Genomic DNA, 14,983 nt, shown 5'->3' with positions numbered 1-14,983 from the left:
GTGGGACCTGCTGCTCCAGCTGGATCCTTACAAATCTATGTGGCCTGATGGGATTCATCTCAGAATCCTCAAAGAGCCTGATGTCATTGCAAAACCTCTCTTGATGATTTTCGAGCTGTCTTGGGAATCCAGAGAAGTCCCAGATGACTGTAAGCTGGTGAACGTTGTTCTGGTTTTCAAGAAGGGCAAGAAGGAGCAACCTGGAAACTACAAGCCTGTCAGTCTCACTTCAGTGCCTGGTAAAATTATGGAGAAGATTATTCTGGGAAGTATTGAAAAACACCTGAAAGACAACGCTGTCATTGATCAGAACCAGCATGGCTTCATGAGAGGAAAGTCCTGCTTATCAAACCTTGTTTCCTTTTATGACAAGGTAACCCACCTAGTTGATCAAGGGAAGCTAGTGGATGTAACCTTTTTGGATTTCAGAAGGCTTTTGATGCTGTCTCTCACAGGATCCTTCTGGACAAAATGTCCAGCCCACAGCTGGATAAACACATCATGCAATGGGTGAGCAATTGGCTCACAGGTCGAGCACAGAGGGTAACAGTGAATGGGGTGACATCAGACTGGTGACCTGTCACTAGTGGGGTTCTGTGGGACTCCATCTTGAGCCCTGTGCTCTTCAACATCTTCATAAATGACTCTGACACAGGACTGGAAGGGATACTAAGCAAGTTTGCATATGATACAAAACTGGGAGGAGCTGCTGACTTCCTCCAAGGCAGGGAGGCCCTGCAGAGAGACCTCAACAACTTGATCAACCATATGAAGGAGAAGTGCTGGATTCTGCACCTGCAATGGGGTCAACTCCAGGTGTTTGTACAAACTGGGTAATGAGATGCTGGAAAGCAGTGCCATGGAAAGGGACCTGGAGATCTTGGTCAAAGGCAAGTTGAATAGGAGTCAGCAGTGCCCTGGCAGCCAGGAGGGACAACCATGTCCTGGGGGGCATCAGGCGAAGCATCACCAGCCAGTCGAGGGAGGGGATTGTCCCACTCTGCTCTGCACTGGTGCGGCCTCACCTTGAATATCGTGTGCAGTTTTGGGTGCCACAATGTAAGAAGGATACAAAGCTCTTAGAGAGTGTCCGAAGGGAGGGAACAAAGATGGTGAAGGGCCTTGAGGGGAAGCCTGAGGAGCAGCTGAGGTCACTTGGTCTGTTCATCCTGGAGGAGACTGAAGGGAGACCTCATTGCAGTGTACAACTTCCTTGTGAGGGGAAGAGTGGGGGCAGGCACTGCTCGCTTCTCTGTGGTGGCCAGTGACAGAACCCGAGGGAATGACCAGAAGTTATGTCAGGGGAGGTTTGGGTTGGATATTAGAGAAAAGTTCTTCACCCAGAGGTTGGTTGGGCACTGGAATAGGCTCGCTGGGGAAGTGGTCACAGCACTAAGGTTGCCAAAGTTCAAGAAGTGTTTGGATGATACTCCTGGACACATGGTATGACTCTTGGAGATGGTCCTGTGTAAGGCTAAGGGTTGGACTCAGTGATCCTTGTGAGTCCCTTCCAACTCAGCATATTCAGTGATTCTGTGAAAATCACTGGTGTTCTTGGTTAATTTCTCCCACAGTGAAACTCAGGAAAAATGTATTTATCCATGAGAGATACCTTAAGAGAGTTGTAATCATCTCCTGCAAATGTGGAAGCAGTCACAGCTACATATATAAGTTCAGAGTGAGACACAGTGCTTGGGAACTAGACTAGAAATAAGACGAACACCTTTCACCATTCAAGTTATAAGGCATGTGGGGGATTCTCCATTCTTGGAAGTCAAACCTAGCTATTTACATTTAAAGACATTTTACAGCCAAAATAGAATTTTTAAGGCTGAAAATGGTGTTTGGTAATATACCCTGGACTTTACACAAAGTCAAAGATTGCATGCTACATAACTTTAATGGTCCTTTCAGATATATGAAAACACTTATGAATGTATGTAACAGAGGAGTGTTGGAATATTGACCTTAATGAAAGATGCTGTTCTTAGACTCTATAGGTTACTCATATTATTAAATAACCACATCCATTCAGTGACAGACCTAGGTCTTACAAGGTAAATATCTGGGACAAAGATTTTTATTGCTTACCTCTGTGTTTTGCAGTCATACATATAGCACAGTGGGAACTAATTCTTGTTTGCCATTCATTTGTGATCAGCCATAAATTATAATCTGGAACACTCAGAAATGTTTTTTCTAATAAGTATTTTCAGAACAGATTAATAGTAGTCTTTGCTTTCCCCAAGTCATATGGTCATTTGTTAATAGCAGGACACGATCCAGATCAGTATGTCTTTGTTCTGTTGTATCTTAGCATATAGTTTTAAGCAGTGTTACTTTTATGGGCTTTCCTGTCCTTCTTCTTGTTTGGCTACTATATTTTGGTTCATGTGCTTAGCAGGTGATTGTGTATTTTGCCTTTTAGAAAACAAATTGTGCTAAAATAACTATATGCAGTTTTAAGTAGGAAAGGTCATAGCAATGCTATTTTAAAAGAAAAAACAGCAACCCAGATACTCAAATGGCTTTCATATGTTTGTTATTGTAATTTGATTATGTCTTTTCAGCCCTGGCCCTCCAGAGCGCCTCATTACCAATGATGTCCTAGTGGTAAGGTTCACATACGTATTTATCTTGGAGTGACTTCTTCATTTTGATTCTCTCCTCTTCCCTGTATTCTTCTCCATCATTCTGATGTATTCTCCTTGGAATATATCTGTAATTTTATAGAGAGAACAGAAACTACATGATAGAGAAGAGCATGGTGTGCATTATAAAGTGAAAGATGTGGGACAGTTCCTGTTTGTTACGGCTTAACTGTTACCCTCTCCATGCAAAAACAGAAGCCGTGTTTCTTGAAGTCCTCAGATATTACAGATGTCAATATGTTGTGAAGCTGTTGTTTGTTAATGTCACAGAGCCCTATATTTGTCGGTGTTTAAAGTGAAAACAACTTGCTTTTCATGTAATACAGTATGGTACTTGGCAGGAAAAATAAAGGTTCTAAAAGGGATGAGTCTGTAGAAGACAGTTGTAAGTATTCAGTGTGCTTATGACTGGAAGGATATGTAATATAACACCTTTTTGGGAAATGAGTTTTTTAATGAAGAGTTATTTTAGTTGTTGAAACATAGAGCTCTGTTTCAGTATTAGTCAGCATGTGGTACATTACCTATCTCCTTGGGCTGGCCCTGCAGCTAAGGAGTACAAAGTACCTCATGCCAACCACTCCAAGCCTGCTCATGGTTTCCAGATGCTAACCCTTAGTACCCCTGAGGTAAAGTAACACGTATTCTGTTGTTTCCGCCTCATAAGGAGGCATAAGAGCTGTAATGATTGGCATGTATTGTTCCTGAGATGACTTGAAAAACTGCCCTGGCATGAGTTATTAAAGGTGAACTGGATTGACTCAGGTGAAGAGTAGGGTGAAATAAATCCATGATTTCCCTACATCAGGGCCAGTAAGAAGATGCCATGTAGATTAATCACTGCCACAATACACAGAAACTCATCATCAGATGTTTTCCTCCACCCTTCCTAATAATTATTATATATATATGTAGCTGTTTGGGCAACAGTGTGTTGTACAGAGTTTCCTGATTTTGGGATAACTTGAATGGGTTAACCATCTCTGACAAAACACCACTGTATGGACAATCTGAAACAGTGCAACTGGGCTACTGTCCTGGGATAATGAGCTCTGAATTTACTCTTGTGCAACTTGATTGCTCCCAGCACTGTGACCAGTTCCATTTGCTTTATATTATAGGTAGTGGTTTTCCGCATGATGCTTCATTATTTGCTGCAGATGTGGCATTTGCTATCTTCACCCTTTTCTACTCCTGTCTGTTACAGTCCCGTGAGGTTTGCTGCTTGGAAGTGCAAGTGGACATTAATGAAAGCAGGAAATATTTGAAAGGTATGGTGATTTCTCTGTGAGCTGAGGACATAAACAGATCAACCCTATCATAAGTCATTCAGATCCAGAGACAACTAAGAATGTTCTGAATCATTCATGTATATATATATATATATATATATATATAAATGTATAAATATATAATGATATCTGTTCTAAATAATAAAATGTAATGCAGTGAAAGTCCCTGAAGTACCTTCAGTTGTAATGCTGATCTCTGTGTCTTTTTCTTGAAGCTGTCAAGTTTGGATACAGTAAACTTTGCTGGTGGAAGTGTGAGAGGGTACTGGATCTGGGAGCACTCCAAGCTATAGGGTAAAGGCAGGAGTACCAGTTCCTGTGCTGTAGGAGACTTGTCAGTGTGGCAGCTTACAGAGAAACTACCACAGAAAATTACTCCAGCAGAAAGTTTGTCAGCTTTGTTAGCTATTTTGCCTGAACAGCAGTATTATTCTCTAATTAAACTTGTTTTCGCTAGAGGGTAAAAATCTCGTGCTTAGCGTGCCTGCCTCTCATGAGGGAACACAGAAGACTGCAGAGGACACAGATACTTTCTACTTCCATTGCTTGAAGGCTTGGGAGCCAATTCTAAAAGTCAGGCTGCAGGTAATGGGCATTATATGCTACTACTGTTCATACTGCATGCTTATTTACAGTGTCACCAAAATAGCAAAGAACTGGATTGTTTGTTTTCTGTAAATACAACCCATGTTTTTTGTTTTGTATAGAAAGTTTCTGATAAGGAAGATGACAACAGCAATTTAAGTGACACCTTAACAGTACCACTGAAATATCTCCCTGTTGGACATAGAGTGAAAGTAACTCTCCCTGTAAGACATGTAAGTGTTCAAAATTTATATGATCTTTTGGAGAGAAGAATAGAATAACCCTCAGTATTTAACATCATAATATTGAAAAAAAAATTTAGTAAATCTAAGTAAGAATTTTGGGCAAATACAGATTTTCTATGAAAAAGGTTAGTTTTCTCAAAGAAATATGAATTTTTTGTCTATAAAATCAATAATTGGGAATTCATCCTGGCCAGTTTGAAATGTATTTCAGACCAATCTCTGCTGTAATTTTACAGTTAAAGGAGAATTTTTGATAGCCTTAGCAAGCTTTTGGGATGCCCTACTGCTCTTTATCAAGCCTCGGTGGCTACTACAGTTTATATACCTAAATTTTAGATGCCTAAAGTTAGATGCATTGAATCATGCTCTCAGAAAACAATGCTACCATGTTCTTCTAAGTGTATAGTCATTATGGTAACTGGTGCAGAGATACAACTCTAAGTTGCTTTAAAAGCAGCAGTAATGCTACCATGTGGCCAAATGAATCTGTTAACAATAGCCAGACATCCTTTTCCAAACTGTGCAGCAAAAGAGAAGCAGAAATAGGAGGAGAAGAATTTCCCTGAATTTTCAGCAGCCTTTCCTGTAACAAGAAGGAAGAATGAATGTTTTGCCATTAGTGATTCCCCACCTTTTTTTTTGGACTATCTTTTACCTCTAGCTTTTTGAAAGGATGAGATGACTTGTATTTCCTCTTTTATCACTTCTATCACTGTCTTTATCTGGCTGCTTTTCTTCATCCTCAGGGATGTTTCAGTGTAAGTTTTACTGTGTGGCAGTGAATGCAACCAATGTATTTGGGTGCAGAGGGTGGCAATGTGATACTGCTGCTGGGTTAGGATGGTTCATGGAGGTGTGTTCACAGTGAGGAAGAAATCCTGTTTCACAGCCTGTTCATCTAACCACTTTGACCCCTCCTTCCTCTTTTACTTCTCTATACAATATGCTTGGTGTTGCTTTCCACTTTATTCCTGCTACAGTTTTTTTTAAAAGTATGCAGGGTGTTAGTGGTGGGATATTCCAGGAGACACTGAAAATTTGGATTTCAAAGCTTTTCCTTTTCCCACTCATTCACATCCCTGCTCTTATTTCTTTGTTTACAGAATGTGCCACTGCATCTGTACCTCCAACTTAATGATTGGTAAGAAGAATGTTTTATTTTTCTCTAAAGGTTTTATTGCTCTTTGAACTGTGAAATCTAGAACAGAGTATCTTTTATTTAGATACAAGGAATGCACAAGACTAGAGGCAAAATATAACAAAACTCACCATTAAAGAGTCACCACAATAGATCAAAGTTAGATGTCCTTGGGGCAAAGGAGTCATAACAAGATGCAGAAGAAATTATGAGTTTCAAACAGTGAGGAACTTAGTCACTGAGTGTCCTTTGCATCAAAGAACCAAAGACCGAGATTGAAGGCTTCTTCAAAAAGGACACAGGAAGAAGGCAGAGGGAAAAGGAAATTTGAAACAAGCAAAACATCCAGAGTCCATACATTACTCAAACCACACAGGTACTCTCAAGAAAATAAACTTGTGGTTCTGGTGATAGCAGTAGAAAGAAGTATAAGCTAGGAAAGACAAAATGTTACACTGTAAAGTAATGAGTCAGACAACAAACAAACAAAAATTATTTTAATATCTTTATCATCACATTGTTTGTGTGTTAGAAATGCCCATGAAAGACCTTCTTAGGTTCAAGACACCCTTTGGTCAGAAATGATTTGAAGCAGAAATAGAAAGGACTCAATTTACAAAGCCACTGAAAGACACAAAGGCACTGAAAGACACAAAGCCTTTCTCTTTTCATATTTGCTATCCTTAGCTGACAGTAAACCTTACACTGAAACATCAGACAATAGACACCACATAGAAGCAAACCAATTGATTTCCTTGAAACTGGAAGATGCATTTCTGTTTAAATGTGAACAAGGAATCGTGATTTTTTAATGATATTTAGTAGACTGAAGTTGCTGAAAATAAATCCATATGCATTTTAAACACCAATCCCATGCCTCTGGGTTTATTTATATTTCAGCACAGAAAAACTAGATGTGCGTTTCGGGTATGATCTGTGCCAAGAAGAGCAACAGTTCTTGCAAAAAAGGAAGAGAGTGGTTGCCAGTGCCCTGAAAAGGGTTCTTCATCTGAAAAGAGATCTACATGGACGCGAGGTCTGTGAATTGAAATCCAAGCATGGCGTGTGGGTCTGTTGAATTAAGATTAGCACAAGTCCCCAGAAAATTTCTGGTAGATTTTGCATGTTGATAACATAGCCATAGATTTGATTGGTAGCAGAACAGAAGTTCTCAGTGTGACATACCCCCTACTCATGTAAAATTTCAACTCAGCTGTTCATGCCTCCATTCTTTTCAATGGGCCAAATTCCCAAGGACATAATGTACCACACTTCAAAGCCAGAGTTCCAATGCTGCAGTGCTGTGGGTCAGCAAGATATAGGATATTGTGTTAGATACAGCCTAGCCAGGCAACCCAAACCAATAGGAAAACAGAAGTATTGGAAATTCACCTCACATAGATATTTATTAAATTATTGTAATGTCCCTTCTTTGGGCTTACCTGTTATTTTTTTTTTCATTTTCAGAACACTTCTCACAAAAAGTCAAAATTGTTTGGGGTGAAGAAAGAACATTTTATAACAAACTGAAGTATTTTAGTTGCCAAGATCCAGGGTGAATTTTTAAGAGAAAATTTTTTTTTCTTGTTGAAATTATATTTGTTGAAGGAAAAAAATGCTGTTGAAAAAATCATTTTGGGTTTTTTGAATTCTGCTAAGTTCAAAAAACTTCCTTGTCCATTCTTAATTGCATTTACTGCAATTTTTTGTTATTTTTAATAAAATCATATCATTATCTATTAATAATCATTGCAATTCCAATTATAAAGAGCAAGGATAGGAAGGAGAGTTAAAATCATTGTGTATTGAAACTCATCCAAGCTTTGGGATTGAGAAAACCCACCGAGTATCTGGAGGTTAATTTAAAGAAGGTACTGGTAAAGACGGGCTAAATGTTGATTTAATTTCATTGTCCTCCAATGAAGTCTGCTGAGGAAATCCTATGAGCTGTAAATAGACTTCTCCAAGTACACAAGGGAGTAGCTTTATGAGGATAATACTTATATTTTGAACAGGTCCCAGTAATAGCTGTTATGGCAACAGGCGGAGGTCTCAGAGCAATGTCAGCAATGTTCGGCCACCTCTTAGCTCTTCAGAAGCTAAATCTGTTGGACTGTGTTACCTATCTCACTGGGGCTTCTGGCTCAACGTGGTGAGTATAGAAAATGAGGTTTGATTGGGAATGACTGTGACGACATTTCCACACAGTGAGAGGGATGCATCTCTTTTAAAGGCTTACATTGTTAACAAGTGAACATAATTGCCTGGTGAAGCTCTTACTGTTGGTTCTCAAATATAACTTCAGTTTTGGCTTACCGATTCTCTTTGTTGATTAAAGTGATTGTGTAAATACAGCAGTTTTCCAAAATCATCTAAATAAATGGTCGATTTTCTCACATTTCTACTGCTTAGGACCCTAGCAGACCTATATGAGCATGCTGACTGGTCACAGAAGTCTCTAGAGGAGCCACTTAAGGCAGTAAAAGAAAAAGTGACAAAATGCAAACTCAATCTTATGTCAATAGACCATCTGAAGTATTACCACAAGGAACTCACTGAAAGGGCAAAAGCAGGACATGTGTCATCTTTTACAACTCTGTGGTCGCTTGTTCAGGAAATGTTCTTACATGAACGGGTATGTACATGGTCCTGCCTCACAGCTGAGAAACATCCACTCATTTTCTTTAGAACTTTACTCTTTGAGAGCATGATGTAATGTATGTAACAAATTCAAAGAGACTGAGGCATCCCAGTGTGATTTGTAAACTATGACAGAGGATCTTGGAGCCAGGATTTTCCAGAGTAGATAATAGTTTGAAGGTACCCTCTGTACTAGGGTACCCAAAAGCTAGGAAATTCAGGAGGGAAACTTTCAGAAAGAGCTGAGAAATTCCTGCACCTACCCTCCTGAAAAGTCAGATCTTTTACAATCTGTTTATAATTTGACACTTAAGAGCTGGAGTAATCTGTCCTCATGTGAACATTAATCTCAGCCTTAGTAAAGATCTATGGGATGCAGACAATCAAGGCACTTAGATATTCTAAAGAAGAAGCTACTAGGTATGAAAAAGACAACCAAGAAGGAAAGCTCAGGAACATGAAGGAAAAGGTCTCGTATTAAAATGTGACTCACAGATTCCTCTGTGTTGTAAAATATCTGTTATCAATCCATATGCGGGTACATTGTGTCAGTGTTATGCTCTTCCAGCGGTTTACTGTGATTTTTTTTTCTCATTGTTTAGCCAAGAAAGTACAAACTCACAGATCAGCGCAGGGCATTGGAGCATGGACAAAACCCACTGCCTTTCTATGCAGTCCTCAATGTGAAAGACGAGAAGTGTGGTACTTTCAAATTTAGAGGTAAGTGTTCCTAGAGTTTCTTCTGATTCTGGGTATGGACTAAAGAGAATTTGGAGGGAGGGTGTGTGTGTGTGTGTGTGTGTGTGTATGTGTGTGTAGAAAAAAAGGGGAATACATCTGTTACTTGCCCTGATTCAGTAGTTATCTCTTAATAAAATGTTTGTCTTTTTTGCAAACTACTGGGTTAGAAAGAGCAGATCTGCTGGGTAACATCCTCAGCCATAAACAGGACACTTCTGAAATTCTGGGGTGAAATCCTACAGACATTGTGTAGAAGTAAAAGTCCTACTACAGACACTGTGAGTGAGTGTGGGCAAATCATCTGATGTTTTTCTGCCTCAGTTCCACACCTATAAAATGGCTTTGATGCTTCCTTAGTTTGTAGAGGTGCTGGAAAATGTAATTGTCACTTCCCTAAATACTACACTGATAAAGGTATGAAATTGGAGTGGAGTATGATGCTGTGATATGACACCCTTTAAATGGACACAGGCCACATTAAAGAAAGGGTTTTAAAATGAGAAGATTCTGGAAGGAAAAAGCTATTAATGCTTCCATTAGGTTAGGTTTATAGCTACTGTTCTACTGCAATGCCTGTACAGGACAGCTTGAGTCAGGAAACTGCATGGCCATGCCCACACTGTGATACTTTCTAGTTTTGTGCTGATGTGTCTTCAGGCTGCTTTGTTATATCATGTCGACTGGCAGGTTTGGGTTAGCTTTTGTGCCAGTTATTCCTTGCAGTTTAGATCACGCTTGCATGTTGTACAGTTGATGCTCTTTAGATTTAGAGAGGCAAGTGAGATTCCAGAATCTTTATATAGAAATAGATATTTAAGCTTTTGAACCTAATGTTAGACTTTTTTCTGAGGGGAAAAGGCTAGATCCTTTTGTATGCAAATCATCTCTCAGTTTGTATGGAGGTCTATGGTACAGCTTGAATTAAAAAGCTGCGAATAGTACTGTGCTGCTGAGACAAGCAAGATCCATGGAGCTTGTGGATAGTTTAATCCACAGAGGAAGGTTTTGTTTTCTTACTTCTGTTACAGTAAACATGCCATGTGTCAATTCTTTTGTAGAGTGGGCAGATTTCTCTCCTTATGAGGTAACCATACCAAAATATGGAGTCTCCATTCCTTCAGAATATTTTGACAGCAAGTTCTTCATGGGAAGGCGAGTGAAGAAGCTGCCAGAGTCTCGGATCTGCTATCTGGAAGGTGACCTGACAGTGCAATACAGTTAATCATGATATTAGCTAGCCACTGGCCTGTGTACAACACTCCTTGCCAGCAAGTCTGCTCTAGTCTTGATTCTATGTGCACTTTTGTACACTTCTGCTCTTTGTAAAGCTTCTTTCCTTCTGTCCTCTCTTTAAACTGGGCAGATTTGGGAAAGTTGCAGCATGGTTCCCCTTACATTTTCTAAACCAAACAAGATAGTGGAAAAGGCAAGTGGAGGAAATAATAAGCCTTCCTTCCCTGAGCAGTCACCAACTCTTCAACTTCATAAACTATATTTCTAGAGAATGCATTACTGCGGTAGAATTGGAGGGATCTGAAAATGAAATGTCATCTAAAACAACCCACAAAGGTGAGAGCCACCTGAGCTTTGTGGGTTGAGAATGATGTCACTAATCTTCTTTGCCCATAAGGATGAAGGAAGCCCTTTGAACTTTGAACAGCTACCTTGACTGGCCATTCTGCCAGTAAAGGTAAAGAAAAGGGTAAAAACAGCTAGTCAGAGGAACCCATCTATCCCAGGCAGATTTTAAATCCTTGCGAGAGTTTTAGTTTTCATACCAAAACCAGGGGTCCAGTGGAGACAAAAAATATATTTCTCTCACTGTGAAGTCTGCTAGAGGTTGAATTTGTTCCTCATGTAAGTACCTGGCATGGGGCTTAATGACAAAGAATAGTTCTTTCTTTTCCAAAAGCAGACTCACATATGGAGCCAATTCTATTTTGACCCTGGACCAGTTGTAGTCCACAGAAACAAAATGTGCCTGAAAGGAAGAAATGGGTCTTAGATCAATTTAAAGAATAAATTGGTTTAAAGAAGGCCCTGATGCTTCACCATGCTTTTAAAGCCTGCTTCTCTCACAGCTACACAGTAAACACTCTAAAATATCATTTGGGTGATAAATACCTCTTGTTACTCTCTACTATGCAGTGAATGGTCTGTATGTAGTTCCCTCTTGAGAAAGAGCAGTGAAGTGCTGACACCATTATTTTTGAACTCTGTGAGACCTACTGCTTAAACTGTGTTATGACAGGGTCTGTTTACGTGGGCCAGTAATATGAGGCATGGATACTTCTAATAGTCAGTGGTTAACATGTGGTAGGGCAGTGTTTTCACCATGTGATTTGGCTTGCAGGTCTTTGGACAAACATCTTTACTAGGAATTTGCTGGATGGCTTGTACTGGTCCTCAAATTCAAATGAGTTCTGGGAACGATGGGCCCAAGATATGGTAGATATAGGTAAGAGTTTAAAAATCAGTATTTATTTTTGACCAGATAATACTTCCTATTCAGGAGAAGCTTAAGAAAGGTACACTGTTGATGCTGTTTGTGAATAATCTCTCACATGTTCACTCTAAATTGCATGTTGTGTTGCCTCACTGTGGGTCTTCCAGAATAATTTTAATCCGTATCAGAATGATCACTATGTTATGTTTTCTTTCTTTTCTTTTTCCCTCCCCTACCCTCCTGTGCCCTCCCCTGCCCTGCCCTGCCCCTTCCCTTCTTTTCTTTTCCCCAGAGCCACACTTCATGCTAGTTACAAATGTTTTTCATTTCAAAATTCCTCCTGGTCTGTTATATGACTCTGCCCATGACTGCAAATGAGAAGGGTGGCTTTTACTTGTGGACAAAAGTACAAAGCCAGTATGTCATTTGAAAGAGTAAAAGACAAAAGTTGTGGTTGCTTTATAGAAAACCAAATATCTCTTTGTTTAAATGATATGGGTCATGTGCACGTGTTTTCCAGCAGCCTGCAAGAAACAGAGAGAAGAGGGACCCACAGAAAGAAAAGAAGGGCAGCTAGCCAGTAAATGGGCCTGGCAGAACAGGTTGCTGATTTTTTTTCCCTCTATTTCATAGTTTCTTCTCTATTTCAGAAAAACATTCCCCTGAGGATGATATCACTGTCATCGAGCCTCCATCCTGTTTGTCAGGGAAGTTGTATGAAATGTTTCAGGACATTATGACCAAGCGCCCACTACTGGGAAAGTCTCATAACTTCCTGAGAGGCTTAGAATTTCATAAGGATTATATACATCAGAAAAAATTTATTGAATGGAAAGGTAACTGCAACAAAGAGTTAGCTGCATTGTGCAGGTAACATCTCAGATTTTTTTTTTTTTAAACTTTGGAAAACTCACATTTAGAGATATTTTTTTCAGGGTTTGGAAATCTGTTGAGGTAGAACTATGTTCACAGTGTCTTTTGCTTTAGGGTAACAGGCTAAAATGAACTAGTCCATGGGCTGCTCTTTCCCTGCTGGAAGATATCTGTAATTTGTGTCAAACCATGCTCTTCTACAGGAAGTTCGTCACTCTGCATAGGTGCAGTAGTCCAAAGATTCATGAAGGGTAGAATCTTTTGAGGTCAAGAAACAAAGGTAACACCAGAAGCATAAAATAGCAGGTTATTATGTGGATCAGATGAAGGAAAGGACTGGTTGCGAGCCTGTGGTTGCCCATATGTCTGGTATTTCTGCCTGATGATTTATCCATCCAGAGACCTCTCTTTAACCCCTCAGAAACAGAAGTACCAAGATCCTGCTACAGAAAGTTGAAATCACATAGGGTTAGACTGTATGTATTAAACAAACAGAATATGTAGACTTGATGTATAAATGGAACAGCAATTTTCTATGGTCTGTGCTCTGCAGGAAGGCAAAGTAAACAGTCATAATAGTTTTACCTCAAAATCTATGAAACAATCTGTGAAATGATAGCAAGGTGATGGAGCTGAGGTTTTGTGGATCAGAAACCTTCCTATAATCCCACCACCCTCATTTATTCCATGAACAGGTAGCAGTGTGGGAGGACCCCACATTATCAAGGTTAATCCAACTTCAGCAAGAAAGTATGCGTTCTCTGCCTCCTCTGAGTCTTTCTCTTTGGCAACTTGTGTTTTCTTTCCCCTCTTTTATGCGAGTTACAGTATGTTTTGTCCCTTTCTGCCATTGCTACATGGTTTGATGACAATGGCAAGACATAGTGGTGCTTTTTTTGGATTAAGGCAAAGCTCACAGTGTGCTATCTGCTTTCAAAACGTTCAGTAAGCAAAAAGTCAGTGTCCTGAAAGAGTCTGCTCTTAGAAAGTAAATGAGAGAAGGAGAAAACAAGGAGCATAAGAAGGGTGGGTGAGAGAAGGAGCAAGCAAGTAGCTTAAGAAGGTGGATGAAGGATGAAATTGTTAGTCAGTAAATGTTAAAAAAAAGCTTTCCTTACATTTGCTGATTACCAGTTTTAAAGACAAATGGGTAGAAGCAGATTTCAAGGAGGATTTTGTGGAAGCGAGCATAGGAACACTAAAGACTATCTCCGGATAGACAATCTACAGATAAAGTAAAATATATGGAAAGCGTGAAGTCTGGTGAGGGAAAAGGGAAACTAAAAGTCTGGAGTGGGAAAATGACCAGATTTTCTATCTTCTTTTGGTTGCCTGCACAAGACCAAGCTAAACCCTAGGAGCAAGATGTCAGGTCTGTGAACAGAACTGATAGTCTTGTGGTAGGTGAAGTCTCCAGAATATAACTTTGTTTTAAAGGCTTCCCTACATCTGAGGTTATCTGACAGATTAAAACAAAATTTTAAATGTCTGCTTTTCCTGGTGAGATATTTCAGAACTAATATCGTGGAATTAGTGTAATGCGTTTACAGTACGGTTCATGCTTTCAAGGGAATTCCTGAGACAGGACTTCTTTAAAGAAAGTCTCTATTTGCATGTGGGATGGAAGAAGAGATTCTCACAAGAAAATGCCTTCTTGTAGTTCACATGTCCAGCCATGAATAAATGCTGCATATTTCCACCTCTGTGATAAGAAAAGGAAGGTAATGTAATTTCAACTAAAAATTTTCACTGGGCCAAAGACAAGTAAAAATCTCTGTTTCTTTTGTGAGGGACTGCAAGCAAATGTCTCTCATGACAGCAGAATCTGTGAATTCTCAGCAGCCTTGAATGCTAAAAGAAGCACATTTTGTAAAGAAAATGTGAGGAAATTTTGTGAGGAAATGGAAAAATTTTGAGTTATTACTTCAAGCTGCTGTGAAACATTCCAGGCTATGGAACAAGCTAGTTACTCTGTGCAGTTTAAATTCACACTACAGAATGAGGCCAAGGAAGCAGAGAGGTTGAATGAATTAAATGCTGCAGTATTTCTGTGACCAACAGTTTCTTAAAATGCCTAAACACAATAATTTAAGGCTCAAGTGTTCTGCTCTGGGCTTTCTACTTCATTTTGTGAACTTGAGGGACACCCTTAACCCATTTTTTGATACTTAAAACCATGGCAAAATGTTTCGTGTTTCATGGGACTAGAAGAGTACTAGGGGAACAATAGAGGACTTGCTGTCTACAGGACAAGTTGGTGAGGTTGCTAGCATAGAAATAAGAGTCTAACTATCAGAAACTGGCTTTAGATCTCAACTTACCAGTTGGTGTAATCCCCTTTTGGCTCTTTTTGGCATTAATGTGAGGTTTAA

The 14,983-nt window shown here is 39.6% G+C and overlaps 1 protein-coding gene across 1 annotated transcript in view; it reads left to right on the top strand.

The window, feature by feature from the left end:
* LOC127472961 (cytosolic phospholipase A2 beta-like) overlaps positions 1 to 14,983 on the top strand; it is a 36,171-nt gene that overhangs the window by 13,296 nt on the left and 7,892 nt on the right. Inside the window, exons 7-18 of the mRNA XM_051791957.1 lie at positions 2,571 to 2,613; positions 3,859 to 3,922; positions 4,401 to 4,528; positions 4,651 to 4,761; positions 5,877 to 5,914; positions 6,812 to 6,947; positions 7,927 to 8,063; positions 8,324 to 8,546; positions 9,154 to 9,271; positions 10,351 to 10,488; positions 11,646 to 11,750; positions 12,389 to 12,574. Of these exons, the coding sequence (XP_051647917.1) occupies positions 2,571 to 2,613; positions 3,859 to 3,922; positions 4,401 to 4,528; positions 4,651 to 4,761; positions 5,877 to 5,914; positions 6,812 to 6,947; positions 7,927 to 8,063; positions 8,324 to 8,546; positions 9,154 to 9,271; positions 10,351 to 10,488; positions 11,646 to 11,750; positions 12,389 to 12,574 (1,427 nt within the window). The remainder of the gene's footprint in view (positions 1 to 2,570; positions 2,614 to 3,858; positions 3,923 to 4,400; positions 4,529 to 4,650; positions 4,762 to 5,876; positions 5,915 to 6,811; positions 6,948 to 7,926; positions 8,064 to 8,323; positions 8,547 to 9,153; positions 9,272 to 10,350; positions 10,489 to 11,645; positions 11,751 to 12,388; positions 12,575 to 14,983) is intronic.

This window comes from Manacus candei, unplaced genomic scaffold (genome assembly GCF_025592945.1).
Source record: "Manacus candei isolate 608988 ecotype Guabito, Panama unplaced genomic scaffold, ASM2559294v1 h1tg000033l, whole genome shotgun sequence".
NCBI lineage: Eukaryota > Metazoa > Chordata > Aves > Passeriformes > Pipridae > Manacus > Manacus candei.
The sequence above is the reverse complement of the archived record's forward strand: the minus strand, read 5'-3'. Positions and strand labels throughout refer to the sequence as shown.